This window comes from Anomaloglossus baeobatrachus, chromosome 6, assembly GCF_048569485.1.
Source record: "Anomaloglossus baeobatrachus isolate aAnoBae1 chromosome 6, aAnoBae1.hap1, whole genome shotgun sequence".
Classification (NCBI taxonomy): domain Eukaryota; kingdom Metazoa; phylum Chordata; class Amphibia; order Anura; family Aromobatidae; genus Anomaloglossus; species Anomaloglossus baeobatrachus.
Window position 1 is genome coordinate 275,445,249 of NC_134358.1, and position 23,621 is coordinate 275,468,869.

General features: G+C 37.8%; 1 protein-coding gene across 3 annotated transcripts in view; it reads left to right on the forward strand.

Annotated features, from left to right (window-relative positions):
* LOC142243203 (cadherin-10-like) overlaps positions 1-23,621 on the forward strand; it is a 758,404-nt gene that overhangs the window by 529,138 nt on the left and 205,645 nt on the right. For all 3 annotated transcript variants that reach the window (XM_075314858.1, XM_075314857.1, XM_075314859.1), the window contains one exon: positions 20,614-20,781. In XM_075314858.1, the coding sequence (XP_075170973.1) occupies positions 20,614-20,781 (168 nt within the window). The remainder of the gene's footprint in view (positions 1-20,613; positions 20,782-23,621) is intronic.

Here is a 23,621-nt window from a genome sequence, read left to right on the forward strand (position 1 = left end):
TGTTATAGATGAGAGAACTTGTTTGAAAAAGGTTTGCTAATCTCAAATTTGGAAGCTGCCTTTGGTCGTTTAGTTTAGAATCCAATTCACAAACACTTGTCTTAAAAATTGGCAGAGTTTGTCTTTGCTCAGTAACTGTTCGCAATTACACTATTGCAGAAACCATCCACTTTTGGCCCCATCACAGCCATGTCAATATTTGACATGGCTGTGATTGGCCAGAGAAATCAATGTGAAAAAAGGAAGAAAAATTATTAAAGCAGGATAGACTTACAAGTCTCATAGCAGCTGTAACACTACTCTAATTATCCCTAATGAGGATTCACTGCTTCCCCCGCCCAGCACCTGTAATTGGCTGCAGTCAGACTGCCGGCGTTTTGGCATCTCTGATTTGGTGACCTCACAGTAGATATTTGTCCAAGTGAGGGAAAATAAATAAACAAATAAATGGCGCATGGCCCCCATATACTGGTACCAAGTACAGATAAAGCATACGGCTACAGGCTGTAGCTCCCAGCTGTGCACAATATCTTGGCCGTGTATCAAACTACGAGGGACTCCATGAGGCTTTTATTTCAGTATTTAAATAAATATTTTTTAAAAAGTCATGTGGTCCCCCAAATTTTGATACCCAGCCTTGGTAATGCCGTGCCGACAGCTGGGGGCTGGAATTCTAGGCTTTGGAGGCCCATGGTTGTTGGCCACCACCAGCCTAAAAAAGCAGCCTGCAGCAAGCCATCACAGTTGCATCCATTAGATGTGACAAGTCTAGCACTTTACCCAACTCATCCCGATTGCCCTGATGTGGGGGCAATCAGGGTAATATAAGGGGTTAATGACAGTTCACAGCTACCACTAAGCTCTAGATTAGTAATTTGAGGGTCTTTAAGACCTCCCATTACTAATCCTGTAAATAAAAACAAATAAGCACAAACACCGAAAAAAAACTCAATTGGAAATAAAAAAATACCCTCTTTCACCCCTTTATTAACCCCACAACACTCAGGTCCATTGTAATACACACGAGGTCCTGCAACGATCTTGACACTGCTACATCCTGAAGTCTCAGCACACGGGCACATAATTTGACTGCCCGCTACAGCTTGGGGCAGAGACTTACTAAGCCCCAGCTGTGAGCAGTGATGTCACTGAGTTTATGTGCAGTCCCATGATACTCCACCTATGACCGCAGGTAATCTCACATCAGGTGAACTTATTCAACTCAGTGACCTGACCTCCAGTAAACTTATATCAATCAGACCTGCCAAGAGATGCAGATTTGGTATGGAAAGTTATCCATCAAGTTCCTGCACCAAGTCTACATCTTCTGGCAAGAAACCCAGATCATTATCGCATCAAAACTGCATCATGATTACATGGTTTTTTTTGCCAGATGGACATTTACTGCACAAATTTGGTGTATACATTTTAGCACCAAATCCGCATTTCTTGGCAAAAAATATGCACAAAAACAGTTTTGACACGGCTTCGGTGTGGGTTTTCTGCCAGCACACGCAAATTTGTTGCAGAAATTTGGTGCAGATATTTCAGCATTAAATTTGCATCGTCTGGCAGAAAATTACACCAAAACAGTATCAAAGCCATTTTTTGGTGTTTTTTTGCCAAGAGATGCAGATTTGGTGCTGAAATTTATGCACAAAATTCCTGCACCATATCGGCATATTCTAGGGATAAAGCATCTAAACATGATGTGCTTTGGAAGTAGTGTTGATGCAATTTTTAACCAGGAAAAGCATATTTGGTGCAGGAAATTGAGAATAAATTTCAGCACCAAACCTGCATCTCTTGGCAAAAAAACCCACGGTTTTCTGCCAAGAAAGGCAAGTCTGATTGAACTCAATTCCCCTGAGGTGAGATCAATAAGTTCAATCAGTTCACCTAAGGTGAGTTGACCTGCGGTCACACGTTAGGTGCCATGGGAACCTTCAGCTGTGACCGCAGGTAAACTCAATGACATCACCGCTCACAGCTAGGGCTCAGTCAGTCTCTTCCTGAAGTTGCAGTGGGTGGTCTTGTTCTGTGTCCATGCGCTTCAACTTAATAATATAGTAGAGCCGATATCGTCATGGCACCTTGTGTGGATTCTGTCAGACCTGGGTGTTTTGGGGTTAATAAAGAGGTGATAGAAGTGGGGGGGTTTGAATTTCCTTTCAAATAAAGAATTTTTTAAATTTTTGTGTTTATTTCATTTCACTTACAGAATTAGTAATTTGTGGGTCTCATAGACCACCTCCCATTACTAATCTAGTGTTTAGTGGCAGCTGTGAACTGCCATTAACCCCTTATATTGCCCCAATTGCCACAGCACCAGGAAAATCATCAGGATCTTGGTAAAGTGCCGTGGTTGTTGCATCATAGAGATGTGCAAATTCTTGGCAGCTGTAGGCTGGGGGGCCAATAACCATGGGCCTCCCAAGCCTGAGAATGCCAGCCCCCAGCTGTCTGCTTTATCTTGGCTGAGTATCAAAATTGGGGGGTACCGCATGCCATTTTTAAACATTTTTAATTAAATAATTTTAAAAAGCTGCATGAGGTCCCTCGTATTTTGAAACACAGCCAAGATAAGTACATGGCTTGGAGCTGCACCCTGTAGCTGTCTGCTTTATCTACACTGGGTAGCAATATACGGGGGATCGTATGCTTATTTTTCAGTTATTTATTTTACACACTCCATTATGGGACCCAGACAGCATGTGTGATTTCAACTAATTAGAGATGCTGTCACACAGGATGTTGGGGCTGACTGAAACTATTTAGAGACCCTGGGACTACCAGTGGGTGGGGGAAGCAGTGAATATGTTTGAGGGCTAATGAGTCGACCCGGAAGCAATGTTACAGCCCTATAAGAGACTCAATAAATATTAATGTCCTGCTTTTTACATTATTTTCTTTCTCGTGCAGCTCCCCTAGCCATAACTAACACAAAAAAATGTCCTCTCATTGAATTCAATGGAGTTCAAAGATAAAAAAAAAGGGGACGCTCACCTCACTGTATGTAGCAGTTTCAATCCATGAGATAGGAAATTGGTGCCAGATCCTCTCGTAAGGCGTCGACCAGTAAAATAGAAATGGAGTAGTGAAGGAACAGCGTCTTCTAAGGAGTGATGAGAAAAATCAAAAATCAATTATTCAAAGCATTTTAAAAACACTAAACAAACTGCAGCATGTTAACATCTGATGCATTTCTCGCACACAAAAGGATGCTCTTAGTCATAGGAATGGTTACAAGATATGACTAACTGGTTTTTAAATGTAAATACACCAATGGGCGGTCAAAAAATAATTAAGGATTGAAACCACATAATGATGCATACGTCTACAAAAAAACGGAAAACAAAGGTACAAACCTCCTAATGATAGTACATACACACCACACATTTAAGAAAATATCACAGATCTACACAGAAAAAGCACAAAGCACTTGATAATAGAACATAAACACCACAGATTTGGCAAAGTATGCAACAACACATTTCATGATGGCTTTTACATAGATATTTTCTTTTTTTCATAAACAAAAAACAAATGTCTATTGTAAACTCAAAAGAATAAAAGAAGACAAAACAAAACAAAAAAAACCCCTCTAGAATTATAATTGACATGTTGCCAATAATGATTTATTACGTATGAAAAAGCTATCATGTGTGCTCAATCCATTAAAAATCCAAAATGTTGAGAAGAAAAACGCACAAAAATCCAGCGGTAAGGAGTAGCACCCAATCCAAAAAAGTCTGTAACCGGATACATAAAAATCCCATGTGAGTTCATAATTTTGCATGTAGGTTTCTCTCAGGATACATTGTTGTACTGCATACAGGATACCATACTGCTAGTCAAATCACATGATAAATTGATTAAAGACAACAATTTTTCTCTCACATTTACTACAGCTTTAAGTCCACAGTTTCCTCCAATTAAGAATGATATTTTAAAATATCTACCCGTGGTCAATCAGGACAGTATTCTTAGTGACATTATAGGTCAGGGATGTAAATGTGAAGCCCGTAAGGGATTTATGCTGGGTAATATGCTTTCTCCTAGCATGATCCCAGAAAAAAAAGAGAACAGCTACTCATTGGTTAAATATCATTGGATGTTTCATGTGCGCTTATCCCAGATGCAATGCGTGCAATTTTGCAATAAACAAAAAAATTCTTTTTTTCTTCATTTTCTTTACATCATGTGGAATGTATTATCAAATAATTTAATCAACTGCAATTCTCACCATGTAATGTACAGTATTATCTGCACATCATGCAATATACAGTACATTGGATGTACTATTAGGAAACCTAAAAGGAGAATTGTGGAACATCTATCTAACATTGAAAGCTACAATGCTACTTATTCTGGTGCTGTGAGGCACTTTATATCAACCCATAATAGTAATACTACACACTTTCGCTTTTATGCCTTGGAACATGTCTCTCGCCCCATTAGAGGTGGAAATTGGCAAAAGTCATTAATGTTGCATGAGGCATTTGGATATTAAAGCTAAACACCAAATTTCCTTATGGAATGAAAAGTTTGGACACACCTTCTCATCTCTAGAACAACTATTAAGAGGAGACTTTGCGCAGCAGGCCTTCATGGTAAAATAGCTGCTAGGAAACCACTGCTTAGGGCAGGCAACAAGCAGAAGAGACTTGTTTGGGCTAAAGAACACAAGGAAAGGACATTAGACCAGTGGAAATCTGTGCTTTGGTCTGATGAGTCCAAATTTGAGGTCTTTGGATCCAACCACCATGTCTTTGTAGAAAATGTGAACGGATAGACTCTACATGCCTGGTTCCCACCGTGAAGCATGGAGGAGGAGGTGTGATGGTGTGGGGTGCTTTGCTGGTGACACTGTTGGGGATTTATTCAAAATTGAAGGCATACAGAACCAGCATGGCTACCACAGCATCTTGCAGCGGCATGCTATTCCATCCGGTTTGCGTTTAGTTGGACCATCATTTATTTTTCAACAGGACAATGGCCCCAAACACACCTCTAGGCTGTGTAAGGGCTATTTGACTAACAAGGAGAGTGATGGGGTGCTACGCCAGATGACCTGGTCTCCACAGTCCCCAGACCTGAACCCAATTGAGATTGTTTGGGGTGAGCTGGACCACAGAGCAAAAGGGCCAACAAGTGCTAAGCATCTCTAAGAACTCCTTCAAGACTGTTGGAAAAACATTTCCGGTGACTACCTCTTGAAGCTCATCAAGACAATACCAAGAGTGTGCAAAGCAGTAATCAAAGCAAAATGTGGCTACTTTGAAGAACCTAGAATAGAAGACATATTTTCAGTTTGCTCACACTTTTTTAAGTATTTTATTCCATATGTGTAAATTCATAGTTTTGATGTCTTCAATGTGAATCTACAATTTTTAGAGTCATGAAAATAAAGAAAACTCTTTGAATGAGGTGTGTCCAAACCTTTGGTCTGTACTGTAGTTATATAAATATATATATATATATATATACATATATATATATATATATATATATATATATATATGTATGTATATATAGATACTTCTTTTGTTATATCGACTTCTATATACAAGAATGTCCTGCTATTACAGCAATCTCCCTATAATAGATTTAGAACATCCAACTATCTATAACGTAATGTATGAAATGTACATGGGTTCATACATTTATATATGCAGTATAAGTTTGTATATGCATTTTTGTAACATATAGATTATAATTCATGCTGTTGTCTGCACAGCAAATAAGATTTTTATACCATAGTATCACTTGTACCTCATCCAGTCAGTACAATATAATGTGCTTCATACATTCTGATGTTGCATCTGGGTTGGAGTTTTTTTCTCCCCCTGTGATTTGTTTTATGCCGTGTTCACATTAATGTGTTGGATGTTTCCTTTTGAAGTTTCTAATCTTGCTTTCTTGCACTGGATTCCTATCTGATGTGGACTGTGCGGCGATCTGAAAAATAAGGATGGGGACTAGCACCAGATTGTGATATATTTCACAATATGGTATCCTGTATGCAGTATAAAAATGTATCCTGAGAGAAACCTACATGAAAAATTATGGACTCACATGGGATTTTTATTTATCCGATTATGGACTTTTTTGGATGGGGTGCTACTTATTACTACTTGATTTTCCTTGTTATAGTGCCTTTTTTCTTCTCGACATTTTGGATTTTTAATGGATTGAGCACACATGATAGCTTTTTCATACGTAATAAATCAGTATTGGCAGTATGTCAATTATAATTCTAATATCAACATCCGAAAAAATGTATTAATGGCATTTCTTCAAAAAAAGGAGCACAAAATGTCCCAAGTAATAAACAATCTTTATTAAATAATTTACAAAACACCACACCCAATAAAAGGGATGTATACAGCAAAAAATATATATATGCGGACTAGCAGCAACTAATATATTGCACATAAATCTCTCTACTGATTAAAGTGACAGGTGCTATATAGCGATCCACAACATCACCTCCTTAATAATTATGTCTATGAATGGGAATATTTAATAATTTATATTATGCTTCATATAGCAAGTATATCAATACCCATACCAAAACACACTAGTTTGTTCAATTGGAGGAATAAAACGATGTAAAGTCGCATATACTATGCACATGACTATTCAGTCTCTAATATACAATGTGCACCAATGTACCAGCTGTGAGTGGGGGTGGAACGGTTTTTAAGTTATATCCTACTAAGGCACTAAGCCCTACGTATATGTAGGATTAATCACAAGTTACATGCCAGGTGCAAGTCTACCGGTCACTGCTGACAAGCTCCCACCGGTAGGAGACTTAATGATGTCAGTCAAGCGCCGAGTGAACCAGACATCCGGCCGCACTCACCCACCATTCACAGTATGTTACCTGGATAGTTGAACAAACATTGTGCTGCTATGCCGCTTACCCCTTTTTTTTTTTTTTTTTTTCCCAAGTAATAAACAATCTTTATTAAATAATTTACAAAACACCACACCCAATAAAAGGGATGTATACAGCAAAAAATATATATATGCGGACTAGCAGCAACTAATATATTGCACATAAATCTCTCTACTGATTAAAGTGACAGGTGCTATATAGCGATCCACAACATCACCTCCTTAATAATTATGTCTATGAATGGGAATATTTAATAATTTATATTATGCTTCATATAGCAAGTATATCAATACCCATACCAAAACACACTAGTTTGTTCAATTGGAGGAATAAAACGATGTAAAGTCGCATATACTATGCACATGACTATTCAGTCTCTAATATACAATGTGCACCAATGTACCAGCTGTGAGTGGGGGTGGAACGGTTTTTAAGTTATATCCTACTAAGGCACTAAGCCCTAAGGGGTAAGCGGCATAGCAGCACAATGTTTGTTCAACTATCCAGGTAACATACTGTGAATGGTGGGTGAGTGCGGCCGGATGTCTGGTTCACTCGGCGCTTGACTGACATCATTAAGTCTCCTACCGGTGGGAGCTTGTCAGCAGTGACCGGTAGACTTGCACCTGGCATGTAACTTGTGATTAATCCTACATATACGTAGGGCTTAGTGCCTTAGTAGGATATAACTTAAAAACCGTTCCACCCCCACTCACAGCTGGTACATTGGTGCACATTGTATATTAGAGACTGAATAGTCATGTGCATAGTATATGCGACTTTACATCGTTTTATTCCTCCAATTGAACAAACTAGTGTGTTTTGGTATGGGTATTGATATACTTGCTATATGAAGCATAATATAAATTATTAAATATTCCCATTCATAGACATAATTATTAAGGAGGTGATGTTGTGGATCGCTATATAGCACCTGTCACTTTAATCAGTAGAGAGATTTATGTGCAATATATTAGTTGCTGCTAGTCCGCATATATATATTTTTTGCTGTATACATCCCTTTTATTGGGTGTGGTGTTTTGTAAATTATTTAATAAAGATTGTTTATTACTTGGGACATTTTGTGCTCCTTTTTTTGAAGAAATGCCATTAATACATTTTTTCGGATGTTGATATTGTTATGAAATGGGAGTGTCCTCTTATAAAGAGACCGCTTTTGTGCTAATTCAATTATAATTCTAGTGGGTTTTTTGTTTTTTTTTAGTTTACAATAAACATATTTTTTTATGAAAAAAGAAAATATATATATATATTTAAAAGCCATCATGTAATCTGTTGTATATTTTGCCAAATCTGTAGTGTTTATGTGCTATTATCAAGTGTTTTGTGCTTATTCTGTGTAGATCTGTGCATTATGTTCTGTAGCATATTTTATTAAATTTGTGAAGTGCATGTAGTATCATTAGGAGGTTTGTACCTTTTTTATTTATATATGTATGCATCATCATGTGGTTTCAATCCTTAATTATTTTGACCGCCCATCGGTTTATTTGCATTTAACAACCAGTTAATCATATCTTGTAACCATTCCTATGACAGAGACAAATGCAAAGTTCTACTTTTGGTTAAAAGAAATGTAAAGAGCATATATAGTATGAGATTAATAGAACTAGGTGATAGTACCAGGGAAAAGGACTTGGGCATAATAGTAGATCTTAGATTCAACATGAGCAAACAGTGTGCAGCTGCAGCTAATAAAGACATAAAAAATTCTGGGATGAATCAAGACAAGCATTGAATCTAGATCAAGAGAGGCAATTATTCCCCTATAATTTGCCCTGGTCAGACCCCACCTGGAATACTGTGTACAGTTCTGGGCACCCCAATTCAAGAAAGATATCGATATATTGGAGCAAGTCCAAAGAAGAGCAACCAAGAAGGTAGAAGGTCAGCATACCATGTCAAATGAAGAATGGCTAAAATAACTAGGAATGTTTAGTTTGCAAAAAAGAAGGCTGAGAGGAGATTTAATAGTGGTCTACAAATATCGGAAAGGAAGTCACAGTACAGAAGGAACTACCCTATTCTCATTAGCACAAGGAAGTACAAAAAGCAATGGGCTGAAACTAAAAGGAAGGAGATTCAGATTAGACATTAGGAAAAAGTTTCTGACAGTGAAGGCAGTCAGAGAGTGGAACAAGCTACCACGGGAGGTGGTGAGCTGTCCGTTAATGGAAATCTTCAAGCGGAAACTGGATAAACACATAGCTGGGATGATTTTAAAGACCTGCATTTGCGGGGGATTGTACTCGATGGCCCTTGAGGTCCCTTCTAACTCGACCATTCTATAATTCTATCATTCTCCTTGGAAGATGCCGTTCCTTCACTCCTCCATTTCTACTTAACCGGTATTCAGATATGTTTGTAGAATGGTTCTGCAAACTGTTTGATGAACTGTTCGGCGAGCAGCTGGAAAGTTGGTGAACCCGAACTGAACCTTGACAGGTTCGCTCATCTCTATTTATTACAATACATTTAAAACAGTTCTTTTTACTTTAGGATGCCCATAGACTATAAATGTTTGAGCAGTTCCTGTTCAATTCTGCTGTGACAATTTAAAACGTCACTGCATAAAAGAGTTTCTGCACACATTGTGCAACCTTGGGAGAACGGAGCTTGCTTTCGTATATAGCTAGACTTGTATTAGAGAATGTAGACGTGATTTATTATCATTGAACAGGCTCTGTGAATACAGATTAGAAAGCAATGGCAGTGCTTCTTCATCTTGACCCAAAGATCATGTTATCTCTGGCTATAGGAAAAAAAAAAACATGAGCTGCTAGATCGTAGTATATCCATACAGCTTTGCTATGCAGAGAAGAGACTGATTTTCTTCTGTAATCTGGGCTAATACACCAGTTAGAGTAATTGGGGAAATCAGCAATAAAAGGATTTCTATGGTAAGGGGATCTGAATTTAAAATGATTTTAGCAATTTGTCGTGGTTGTAAAAAAAAATGTGAAAAATAGAAATTATTGTGTTTTTTCTTTATATTTTCTCCACTATAAGCAAAAAAAAAAAAAATTACATGAATCTGTTTTTGATTCTTCCCAACACAGTCTCCCTTGTACCCTAGTTTCTCCTAAATCAAGCAATTCAGTTAATATTATTGATTTTAATAGAAACTTGTCAGCAGAGATGAGCGGATGAGGCACATTTAGAATTCACCTGTTCAAGCAATTTTTCCCAGGAAATTTGATTCAAAGAGAAGTTATTCTCTGTGAACTTTATGTTCTTTATTATGTTCTGGGGTCTCTCCAGACTTCAGTGCATAATAAAAATATGTAAAAAATTATGTCTTTATATTTACCTGCCCACTCACCTCTCTGTCTCCTCCACTCCTCACCACCACCCATTCAGTCCTCGTCAAGTTTCTGTATTGATGTCAGTAGCACTGAAATCCCTAGAACCTCAGCCAAGGCTTCCGATTTTTCTAGGCCCAGGATTGTTCTGAAAATGTGTTCACAAAGTTTGAAATGCATGCCATAACATCATTGGCCACAACTTTTTCAGGCAAATGGTCAGAACCCTCCTGGGCCTAGCAAAATTCAGAAAACTAAACTTAGTGACAAAGGCCCTTGGGATTTCAGCATTGCTGATGTAAATTTGGATGGATGGAATTTTTTGGTTCATAAAAATCTGGTTGAATTCACACCAAAGAAATTTTAAAAATTACCATTTTAGCAAGCGTAGATGTTTTTGAAGGTTGAGTAGAATTCCTTAACACTTAAATTTATTTGTTTAACTTTAGTTAACAGTTGATTCATGCCACTGAAACTATGAGCAGCATGAATAATAGCCTGACTGCACAATTGTAACCAGGTATTTTCAAGTTTGAAGATTTGTCTGAAGACCATATCTATGGAACCCTATAACAGATTAAAAATATATACAATAAACCTAGAATACTCAAGGGACTAGTGGGAAAAAAATAGATATAAAAAATTGCCTGGTTTTCACTTAACTAATGACAGATTCTCCCTAAACAAGCAAGCAATTTTTTTTACTCTATAACTGAATTGTCCATCAGATTATTTATCCCACCATGTCCTTTTTACTTCTCTTGCACAACCTATAAATCTCTGCCTGCTCTTGTAAAAAAAGTAATTTTCATTTCCCCTTTATTCATTCCATATATTTTTTTGTATACAGTCATGAGGCTAAACTGTGATCCCCTACAATAAAATTGGGTCTTACTAGCTTTGCAATCTGCATGCTAAACATTGACATTTGTTCACTCCCTCTTGCATAAATTTTCTTTTCTTTCTAGAATGGCACCATCCCTTAACTATATTTGAACACATTGGTTTCATCAAGGGGAACTACAGACTTGCAAAAAAATGTCCATGAGGGATGGCTCCTTTTTTTCCGTTTTATTTGTTTATTTTACTCACTTATACAGCACTATTATTTTCACAGTGCGGTACAAATGTTAATATCACTACCCCCTTTGGGACTCACAAACTTAAAGGAACTCTGTCACCACATTTTTTCCACCTAATCTGAAAGCAGCATGATGAAGAAAAAGGAATCCTGATTTCAGCAATATGTCATTTACTGGGCTGAGTAGTGTAGTTTTGATAAAATCACGGTTTAAAATCACGGTTTAATTACAGAAGAGTACAATTAGCGGACTACTTGGCCTGCTGCTAAGTAGTCCAGCAGCTGCATGAGTTCGACATAACCCTGCTCTACATTCAAATAACTGCTAGATTTGCAGCAGAGAAAACATTAGTCTTATCAAAATTACAGAAAACAGCTCAATAAGTATACAGCACTGGAATTAGACTCTCTAGCTCCACGTTATGCTTCTCTCAGATGGGGAAAAATAAAAAAGCCAACTCAACAAAAATAACATATACTGCACTAAAAATTCCAAACTGCACTTTTTTAACCCTCCGTCACAATATCAGTTTTAACGAGTTCACATTCAATGTGACTGTCAGGCGCAGGCTAGAAAAATACCTATAATATCTAATGTTTGCAATTTCAGTGCTCTAAAAGTGATCAGTGACCTTCATAGGGATGTAATAAAAGAGACTGCACATAATCAGGTGCAAAAAAAACCATTTACTTAACATAAAACTAATAACTCTGAAATACAAACATTTCAAAACTCCCGCAAAATTATCCCCAGTTCGACTCTGTCAAAAAACTCTACAAAGAAAATTTATGGAAACAAACTTAATTTTAAGGTACCTTAAGTACTATTAAACACATATTCAATTAGAATTAGATCCTGAAGTTTCCCCAGAAAAATTACACTTGCAGAGCATGTGATGAATAAAACCATAAAATACCAACCTTATTGAGTGTGACGTGTTCACATACAATGAGCCTGAGAGATTAGTGCAGTTATATCTGTCCTCCTGAAGCTCTGCAATCCAACTGTGGTATGAGGTTTCACAGAGCTGCTAGAGACAGGAGACTACCTGGAGGGAGGGGATTTCCTCACAATCTCGTGAGGAAGGAGAAATGAAAGTAAAAGAAATGTGCCTGTCAGGCCTATTGTATGTGATGGAGGGTTAAAGATTTGAGATTTTTGCCAAAAAAATTGCAATTTCTTGAGCTACCCCGCCACGTCACGGCAAATCTCTTTGGGGCACTCCTACTTTAAAACATTTTGATTTAAAGTGTGCCATACGGCCTCATATATGAAAAAGTAGAACTGTCCTTAGCAGCACCTACCTACTTTTTCATATGTCAGGTCGTATGGCACACTTTAAATAAAATTGCAAATTTTTCAGTATATGTTATTATTCTTTCAGATGGGGTAGCAAAAACCCGGTGACAGAGTCCCTTTAAATGCCTTTTTAGTATGCTTTTAGAGGATACACATGCAAACACGGTGAAAACATACAAAAGCTTTGCAGATGTTGTCCTTGGTAGGATTTCAACCCAGTACCCCAGTGCTTCAAAGCAACAGAATTAACCACAGGACCACGCATTATGTGTTTATCTCTTTATTAGAGTAATATATATTACTTTATCAAATATTGTATATATAACATATTTTTCGCTTTATAAGATGCCCCTGATTATAAGACGCACCTCCAAATTTGGTGAAGGAAAAGAGAATTTTTTTTTTAATGTTAAATGGGGTCCATCTTATAATGCCAGTGTCCGTCTAACAAAGCATATAGGGTATATGTCCCTCATTGCCCCAATCCTAAAATTAGCCTTCCTTAATCTGGATATGGCCCCCTTATATTGAGTATAGCCCCCTTGTGCTGGGACACATCCTCCTGTGCTGCCCATGGCCCCTATAGATGGCACATCTCCCCTGTGTTTGATATGGCCCCCATACTGCTGCCCATGGCCACTATAGATGGCACATGTCCCCTGTGTTTGATATGGCCCCCATACTGCTGCTCATGGCCACTATAGATGGCACATGTCCCCTGTGTTTGATATGGCCCCCATACTGCTGCCCATGGCCACTATGGATGGCACACCTCCCCTCTGTTAGATATGCCCCCCATACTGCTGCCCATAATAAAATAAAACACTCTTTCCTTACCTTCTAAGCGCTGTCCCTCCTCGTGTCTCCCTCCTTGCAGTTGAGCTCCGGCTTCCTCCACTTCCTGGCTCTTGCTGCCGGTCATGTGATCGGCACAGCAGAGTAATATCATCTCTGTGTACCTGATCACAGACAGCAGCAGCAGGAGACCGGGAGATCAGCGCTAGAGGTAAGTAAAGCTTTTTTTATTTTATTATGGGCCGCAGTATGGGGGCCATATCTAACACAGGGGGGATCATGTGCAATCAAAGGGAGCACAGGCAGATATAATATGCCCCACTGCCCCAGCCCATCAGTGCGATGCGGTTTCAGCACTACGCTGATGGACAGCGGCTGTGCATATTATATGAGCGGGAGCAAGAGATCTAACGCTGCCGCCCGCAGCTTTCACCTGCCCCCAGCACCACTCCAGAGCGGACCCTGCAGTATATATATATATATATATATACATACACCCCCCGTATATTCGGTTTATAAGACACACCCCCTACTTTCCCCCAAAATTTGGGGGAACAAAAGTGCGCCTTATAAAGCAAAAAATACGATATATATATATATATATATATATATATATTATATATCATGTGTGCTTATGTTATAGGGTGTTGTCCGTGAGAGTCTTGCATTTATCACATCACATAGGTAGTTTTTTTTAAAAGCGATAGTGATCTTCTTAAGGGAACATACAGCCATGCCATTCCCAAAGGGTTACCACATGGTCACTTCACTTATGTGAAGAAAAGTGTACAGTACAGTGGAACCTCGGTTTGCGAGTAACTTGGTGTGTGAGTATTTCGCTATATGAGCAAAGATTGCTGTAAATTTGTAACTCAGTGAGCAAGCTTTGCTGTACGAGCAAATACTCACCGCACACACTTCTGGTTCTGAACTTTCATTGCGCTCTGACCCTCTCTTGCAGTCCCCACAAACATGCACAAACACCCATAAACACAGACAAACACACACGCACACACACACACACACACATATTATGCTCACCTTATCTTCCGTTCCCTCGCCGGCCTCCTGGTTCTTGTAGTTCACCGGTACCGGATGTGTATCAGGTAACAATTACGACCGATGCCGGAGCTTCCTCTGCCAGTGCACTGATGTCAAAGGCAGAAGCCACTTGCTTCTGATTGGTCAGCGCGCTGCCTTTGAGAAGCGGCTGACAGTGGACGTTCCTCCATCATCGTGATGGTTACCTGATACACATCCGTTTCTCAAAGGCAGCATGCTGACCAATCAGAGGCTCTTGCCTTTGACGACAGCGCACTGGCAGCGGAAGCTCCGGCATTGGTCCGATTGTTACCCGATACACATCCTGTAGCGGCAAACTACAAGAACCAGGAGGCCGGCAAGTGATTGGAAAGTGAGGTGAGCATAATATATGTGTGTGTGTGTGTGTGTGTGTGTTTGTGTGTGTTTGTGCATGTGTGGAATAGCACAATAGGGGACCAGGATGGGAGATTGAACAAGTTGTGGAATTAATTGTCTGAGCTTGCATTATTTCCTATGGGAAATTTTGCTTTGCTAGACGAGTAACTTAGTTTACAAGCACATTCCCAGAACGGATTGTTCTCATAAACTAAGGTTCACCTGTATATCTTTTAGGATTAGTGAGAGTATGGAATAAAGGAAAAAACTAAAGTGTTACTATAGGACAAAAAAAATGTATAAAAATCAACCATTCTGTATTGGATTTTTTTTAAAACAGGAAATATTGTCAGAATTATAATTTATAGTTAAAACCTTATTCTTCAAGAAAAAAACAAATTCAGTTGTGCCCTTATATAAAAGAAACTGGAACTGGTAAAATCCTTAAAGCATGGCTTCTATACCTTAGATAAGAAATTGAGTTGCATGCACATACCACAGAAGTATGAAGTAGTAAAAAATTCTACAAATGGCAAAGGCTTAAAATCACATTGTAGAGAAATGTGACCAAATTTAATTCATCACAATTTGATCCTACCTAAATAATGTTAGAGCAAATAACTGACTTTCACAGTCCAATAAGGTTATAACTTATGAAGGTTTCGGTGTGATTTTTTGGTCACATATTGCAATCATATTTGTTGCTTTAGTTTGTACTTCGTCTAAACTGTAAAGAGTCATACTGTTATACTGTTACTTTAAGACATATATATATATATATATATATATATATATATGTATATATATATATATACACACATGTATATATATATATATATATTACAGTTGAATAGTTGAAACCAGAAGCTTACATACACTATCTAAAAGACACATAACCCAAATTGTTTATATTTGCAAAATGCCAGAATAATGAGAGAGAATGTTTTGAGGCTTTTGTATTGCTTTCTGCAAAGTGAAAAGTTTATATACACTAAGAGTATTGTACCTTTAAACGATATGGGACAGCAATATGATGGTGTCATATGTTTACCCGAAAATTAGACCTACCTAAAAAATAAGCCCTAGCAGAAAATTTAAATATTTTCGGCATAAGGTTTAACTATAAGCCCTACCCCGAAAATAAGCCCTAGCCGTGGTTCAATAATGAAGTGTCCATGCAGCTAAAAAAGGTTAAAGAATGCTGCAAGATACTTCATAATAGAAAGCAGACTCCTCAAAAGAGAGAAGAAAGAAGACAGAAGACCCTGCAATTATACTCATCAGATGCTGAATGGAAGGACCTGCACTGGAACGCACACCCACACACATCAAATCGCACAGCCACACATATCAGATAACACACACATCAGATCACACACCCACAAACATCAGATGGCACACACTGCCACATTAGATTGCGCACACATAAATTAGTTTCCACGCACAATCACCCATCAGATCGCATACACACATTAGATTGCGCACACAATCACACATCAGATCACACACACTCACCACGTTCAGCGATACCGATTGATTCCTTCCGTCAGAGAATCCTGGGATGCAGTGCAGTGGAGTGCGAGGATCTGCCCTACCCTGAAAATGAGCCCTTTTTCGAGACCAAAAATAATAATACAGTGTCTTATTTTTGGGAAAACACTGTAGGTTTATTGGCAACATCTGATACATACCTGTTGATGTATTTTAATGCACAACAGAAACACAATGTTTCTTTGTGTAGCATCACAGGAAATCAAAAGAAAACAGCCAATATCTCAGGAAGAAAATTGTGAACTTGCACAAGTTTGGTTCATCAAACTTTAACTTTGCAGAAAGTAATAAAAATTCTTTGAAACACTCTCTCTCTCATTTTTCTGGCATTTGGCAAATATAAATAATTTTGGTAATCCTAAGTGACCTAAAGCAAGAAAAGTTTATTCTGAGAAAAACATGCATATGTGTCTTTTTAGCTAGTGTATGTAACCTTCTGTTTTCAACTCTCTCTCTGTGTATATATTTATATATATATATATATATATATATATATATATATATATATTTATTAAAGATTAGATTACACTTATAAAAATTGAAAAGATTTATTTTCCATAAAACATTGTGTAATAAAAAAATAGACAGGTTGGAGTGGCATGTGGCAACTAAATACTTACTGTACTCATTGATCAATTTGACTATTACACTGGGGAACGCAATTTTTTAGGAGTTAGGTCAGACAACTGTTCTTAATTAATTTTTGGATGCTGAATCCAGAAATGATCTCAGTTTTTCTCTATCATGTCAAGTTTTTGAACTATAGGATTTTTGTCTTCTCAAAAATATGTAAACTACTGTACCTAAAAAGTGTTTTGTTTTTTTTTAAATAGTACAAATATGAACACAAAATGAAATATATAAGAAATAGGCATGACAAATATGTTTTTTAACACTATCATGTTTTTTACAAAGGATATATATATATATATATTTATAATATATATATATAGATATATATATATATATATATATATATATATATATATATATATATATATATATATATATATATATATATATATATATATAAAAATATATATGGAAGTATTTAAGGTAAAAATGTACATTTATAGCTTTTTCTGGAGTGTTTAACTTGAGGACAATCACGTTTGATGCTCCAGCAATAGTCAGCCATCATATGTACATCCCATCTACCCTGGTAATGGTCTTCCATAACCTTCAAATCTTGGTGAAATCATTCACCTTGCTCATCGCTAACAGCACCAAGATTTTCCGGAAAGTTGGCAAGATGGCAATGCAGAAAATGTAGTTTAATACTCATGTTGCAAGCAAGCGCTTTGTAGCTCTCCAATAGTTTCTGAACAATTTCTTTGTAATTACTTGCACGTGTATTTCCAAGAAAGTTCTTGGCAACATCTTTGAATGATAACCAAGCATTCTTCTCAAGATCTGACATAGTCCCAGTGAAATGTTCAACTTTGATGAGCTGTGGAATTTGTGGACCATCAAACACACCAGCCTTGATTTTTTCAGTGGACAGTCCAGGAAGTGCCAACATGATGTACTTAAAACAGTCGCCGTCAGTTGGCAATGCTTTTACAAATTGCTTCATGAGACCTAGTTTTATGTGCAGAGGTGCGAATAGTATATTCTTCCTGTCAACAAGTGGCTGATGTAGAATGTTAGGATCTCCAGGTTCAAGACCAGATCTTGGAGGCCAATTCGACTCAACCCAATTCTTTTCTCGAGCTTTGCTATCTCACATACAGAGAAAGCAGGGATACTTTGTGCACCCACGTTGCTGACCAAGAAGGAAGCAAACCATTTTAAGGTCAACACAGATGATCCAATTGTGTGTGTCATATTTCAATAACTCAATAACTCTCTTTACATCTCCATGTTCTTCACGAAGAGAGACAGAATGCCCAATAGGGACTGCACCAAATAAATTGCCATTGTGTAGAAGGACACACTTAAAACTTCGCTTTGAGCTATCAATAAATAGTCGCCATTCATTTGGATTGTACATTGAAAGCCCTAATTCTTGTAGTAAACCAGAAATATTATGGAAAAACACAAAACCGCTGTCACACCGAAAGTACTGCAAAAATGTACTTTCTCTAGTACGAAAGTATGATACCTTCGCTCCTTGTTCAAGTAACTGTTTCTCATTCAGCCTTGATGCTAGTAATTCTGAAGCTTTTTTTGATAAGCCCAATTCACGTGCTAAATCATTTAACTCGTGCTGATCAAATCCCTTATGAACTGAATCCTTGTGAATTTGAAATTCTGCATCATTGCTGTCACTGTGTTCGTCAACATCACTCAGAACTTCTAGAGATGGTCGCTGTTCGAAAACTGGCACTGGAATTTCAGCTGAATGAGGCATTGGTCTTATAGCTGACGGTAGATTTGGATATACTATTTTACTTTTATTTTTCCTGTTAAATCCTGATGTTTTCACTACACAGAAGTAACAGTCTGTGGAATGCTCTCTCCACACCATGGGGATACCAAATGACAATTTTTCACGTGTTCCTTTGGTCCACATCCGTAAACTCTCAACACACCGCTTGCACATTATGTGAGGGGCCCATGGCTTATCTTGATCACCGAGTTTTACTTTAAAATATGCAAAATATGCTTGTTTGACAAATGCACTGATGTTTGCCCTTTGAACTGGAATGGTGAAAACACCACAAATATAGCAGAAGGAGTCAGGGTTGTTTAGGCATTTACGACGAGAGGAAGAAGGAGCAGACATGATCTGAAACAAAGGAAATATGTACATAAGTAAATAAAACACTGAGATGGAAAGTTACAAGCTTTGAAAACTAACAAAGAAAAAAATCATAAAAGATATATAAATTACAACTAAGCGCCCAATGTAAAGAGAAAAGCTATCACAAATCCTATTTATTCCTACTATGATACATTTTTTGTGTAAAGATATTGATAATTATGACGTATTGGGAGCTGCACACACCTCTCACCACACTGTCTCAGTTGTGACTACTCTTACAAGTTGCCACGTAGCTCTATATGAGTCGAATTGTACTCAGAGAACAAGTCTTATTACAGAAATCAGTGCAATTGTGCTTCTATGGCAGGTAAGTTGAGGAGGAAAAACTTGACGTGATAGAAAAAAACTGACTACATTTTTGGAATCAGCATGCCAATTTTAGTATAAATCATCTCAAAAACCTAACTCAACAGAAATTTTTTTTCAAATTATTCCCCAGTGTTATTTAACATAGTTATTTTATTTGGGCAAATTATTTCTAGACTAACTGATGAGTGAGATTGGTAGTAGAGATAAGCTAATATACTCACATGGACTTAAATTCTACTAGAATGTTACAAAGATCCACATTCATCAAAATACCAATTTTTTTATAATTCACTTTTGCATGGATTCAGCAAAATAGTGGTTGCTGTAAAAGGCCATCAAAATAATATATATATACATATATCTATATTTATATATCTATAGTTATATATCTATATCCTCATATTGCCATTACCTCTACAACTACTCCAGTCCTCGCCATTACCCATCTTCTTATCACTGCTGTGAGTACCAAAATCCTCGGTCCTGGAACAGAGACACATGGTGATGGTGAGGTTTGGGATGTTTTTTCAAATGCGCAAAAAGAATCATAGTGTATGTTGTGATGTCATTAAGTTGTGAGCTTACATGCAATTTTGTATGTAAACTCATGGCAAATGTTATGATGTCATCAAATTGACACCATTAATCTGCTTCTGCAGAACAGGCTCAAGCCTCATTAGAACCGGAAGTACCAGCTTAGCTTGAGGAAGCCTATAGATTCAGCACTGATTGATAACATGGTAAGATAAGATAATGTGGTGTTGACTGGATGACTGAGAGTTAAAATTTGAGGTTCGAGAGACATGTGGGGTAAGGTACGTATAAACAACTTTTACATTTGTTACTTTTATGTTTATCATGCTCAGAATCGAATAGCAAAACTATTACTAGAGTATAATTATGTCCTGAGGTCTGCAGAGATCCAAGAACATTAAAAGGGAAAATCCTCATAAACAGACAAATTCAAATTTTGCCTGATCAGTTCCTCTATTCATTATTGAAAACACTTTATAAATGTAATTTTTATTTAAAATGAAAATCTCCCAACAAGGTTTATTCACTTTTTTTTTCCAAATACTGTAGTCTGAGTCTTTGTCTCTAAACAAATTGTAATATGTGCAGCATTTTATATCTATTCTAATTAACTTTACTTTCTTGAAGGTATTATCCGTACTGCTTTACCAAACATGAATCGAGAAATCAGAGAACATTACAAAGTTGTTATCCAGGCCAAAGATATGGGTGGCCAGATGGGAGGATTATCTGGAACAACCACTGTGAACATCACTCTGACAGATGTAAATGACAATCCACCAAGATTTACTCAAAGTAAGTGAATACGGTATACATTGTAGATAATTTTTACTATCAATGGATAAAAGCAGAATTTATGAAGACTGCATTACTGAACACAAAAATAAAAGTTATTGGTGCAAGCCATTATGACCAGATCCACAAGTCTTAAAAACAAATAAAAAGTGGAAATAAATGCATTATTTTAACTTTAAAGGACATATTTTATTAAGAGTTCTGGTGTAAAACATTTTGAACTGTTGCCAAATTATTGTGCATTTAGTTGTTGTAAAATCATTTTGGAAATTTAGCATTTTATGCCAGTCCTGCCTTGCTTCAACAAAAAATTACGTTGCTAACTGGAGTAATAGTTCTGGCATAGGCAAATACCAGTTCTAAAATGTGCCTTATTCAGTAAGTGACCACTTTCCTGAAAGGTGACAATCGTTTTAACATTCATTTCTATTCCCTGGCATTTTTTTCAAATCAGCCAATTATGTCTTAAAATCTGTATGCTTTCATAACATTGTATAGGTCAAATGTCAGATAATGTTTTGGGGATGTGGCTCACAAAGGTTTTGCAGTGAAAATGTAATACGATGTTCTAAATGGATACTGAAACAACCTGATGTGACATTATAAAAGACCTGAAAACTTCATTATGACCATAATCTAGAATTATTGTAGAGTAAAAAATGAAATAAATATATAAAATCTAACAATAAAACATGTTTTGTTATATCTATGTTTATTTATTTTGTGTGTATTGAAAGAGGATGAAAAATAAGAGAAGAGACTGCAAATTGGACATAATTTAACTCAAAACTCCAAAAAATGGGCTGTACATAAATGTTGGCTCCATCAACTTAATATTTAGTGGCACACCCTTTGTAATAAATATCTGCAATCAATCGCTTCCTATAACCATCAACATGCTTCTTACACCCCTCAACTATAATTTTGGACCACTCTTCTTTAATAAACTGATATTTCAAGAGTGCCCTCTGCCAATCTTTTCACAGGTGTTCACTGGGATTTAGAGTCAGACTCATTGCTGGCCATTTCAGAACTCTCTAGTGTTTTGTTTCCATCTGTTTCTGGGTGCTTCTTGAAGTATTTTGGGGGGTCATTGTCCTGTTGGAATACTCATGACCTTGGACACAAACCCAGGTTTCCTACATTGGGCACTACATTATGACCCACAATTCTTTAGTAATCTTCAGATTGCATGATGCCTTGCACATAGTAAAGACACCTAGTGCCAAAGGCAGCAATACAAGCCCAAAACTTATTTTTTGGGTGGCACGGTGGCTTAGTGGTTAGCACTGCAGTCTTGCAGCACTGGGGTCAAATCTCACCAATGACAACATTTGCAAGGAGTTTACATTTTATATTTTCCTATTGTTTGCATAGGTTTCCTCCAGGTACTCCGGCTGGATGGCTGGTTCAGACCACTGGTCCCTGTAGTCCGAATGCCGGTGCAGTACCCTGATGGTTTCTTTCCCCCGCACGTCTCTGTCATTTTGTGGGACCCCCATAATCATTACTGCTGGTGCCCCCGGATTCTTGAGTCAGTGAGGTCCGTGAATGTCCCCTCAATGTGCAGGGTTTTTTTTTCAGGCAGCTTGAAGCATTCACCTAACCTAGGGCCCTGTGCACCGTCTGTGCTTTAGTTCCAGGGGTACCTCGTCGTACCCTCCCTTGCAACCACTCTCCTGTACTAGTCAGGCTACCGTTACACGGCCCCGTCTTGAGACACGTCTCTCTCCTCACTCTACTCTCCACTGTCTCTTCTCCTCCCCCCGAGTTTTTGGCTAGTGGACTGGATCAGCTCCACCCTTAGGTGGCCATTGTTTGGGTCCTTAACTAGTCAGTCATCCCTGTCTGGGTGAGGGAACTGGGGATGTTATGTGTTTTGATTGGTACCGGCATTGAGTTTCCAGGTCCCTGGGGGTAGGCCTTGAATCTATGACAGGATGCAGTACCTAGTTGTGCCCTGAAGGGTTTAGGGGTGCTACACAGTGAATATGCATGAGCCTAAAGAGCGGATTCAGTGAATATGTATGAGCCTAATGAGCGGTAGGGAAGAAGAATGAGAGGCAGCAGGAGCAGTGTGACAGCCAAGCCGCACCAGTGATCGGTGAGTATAAAGTGCTTGGAGAGAGAGACAGAGAGAAAAAGAGAATAAGTTGCGTAATAGGTGACATCCTCATTCTCAGAAACCATATATGAGTAAGAAATGCATGCATATCTCCAGGATCTCCCCATTCAGTTTAATCACTTTACTATCCATTTCAGCATTTTCCTCAGGCCCCCAGACCTCTTTGTTGGGTCCAGCAGAAAATTACTTGCATTTCCCATTGACTTGCATTGTACTCGCTATTTGTAACAAATACACAAATATTACAAAGTACTTGTTATGAGTATAGCGAATACGAATATTATGGTATTCACTCACCTCTAGTTAATATTGTTGCTGGTGCCTGTACATGGTCTACTAGACTTTGGAGATCGGTTTGCCATGTGGAATTGTGTTATCTTGGCCACCCTGCAGGATTTGCGGAAATCATATAAGGACTGTTGTATTTATTTTCCTTGGTGTCAGATTTTCAGGTGGTGCACCCGGATCTGTTCCTTTTCTTGTAGCCGCCTTGCAGATTCTAAGGAAATATGTCCATGTTTGGTGACATCTTCTCCCAGTTCCAATAAAGTTTCTTTCAATTATTCACCAGCTCGCTGTCCATGCCTGTTCTGCCACACACTGTCACATCATCATATAGTGTGAATTGAAGGCTGTTGTGGAGAGATATATATTTTTTTCTTTTGAGGGTGCCCTTTTGAGGATGCATGATAATAGCAACATGTAATAATGTTAA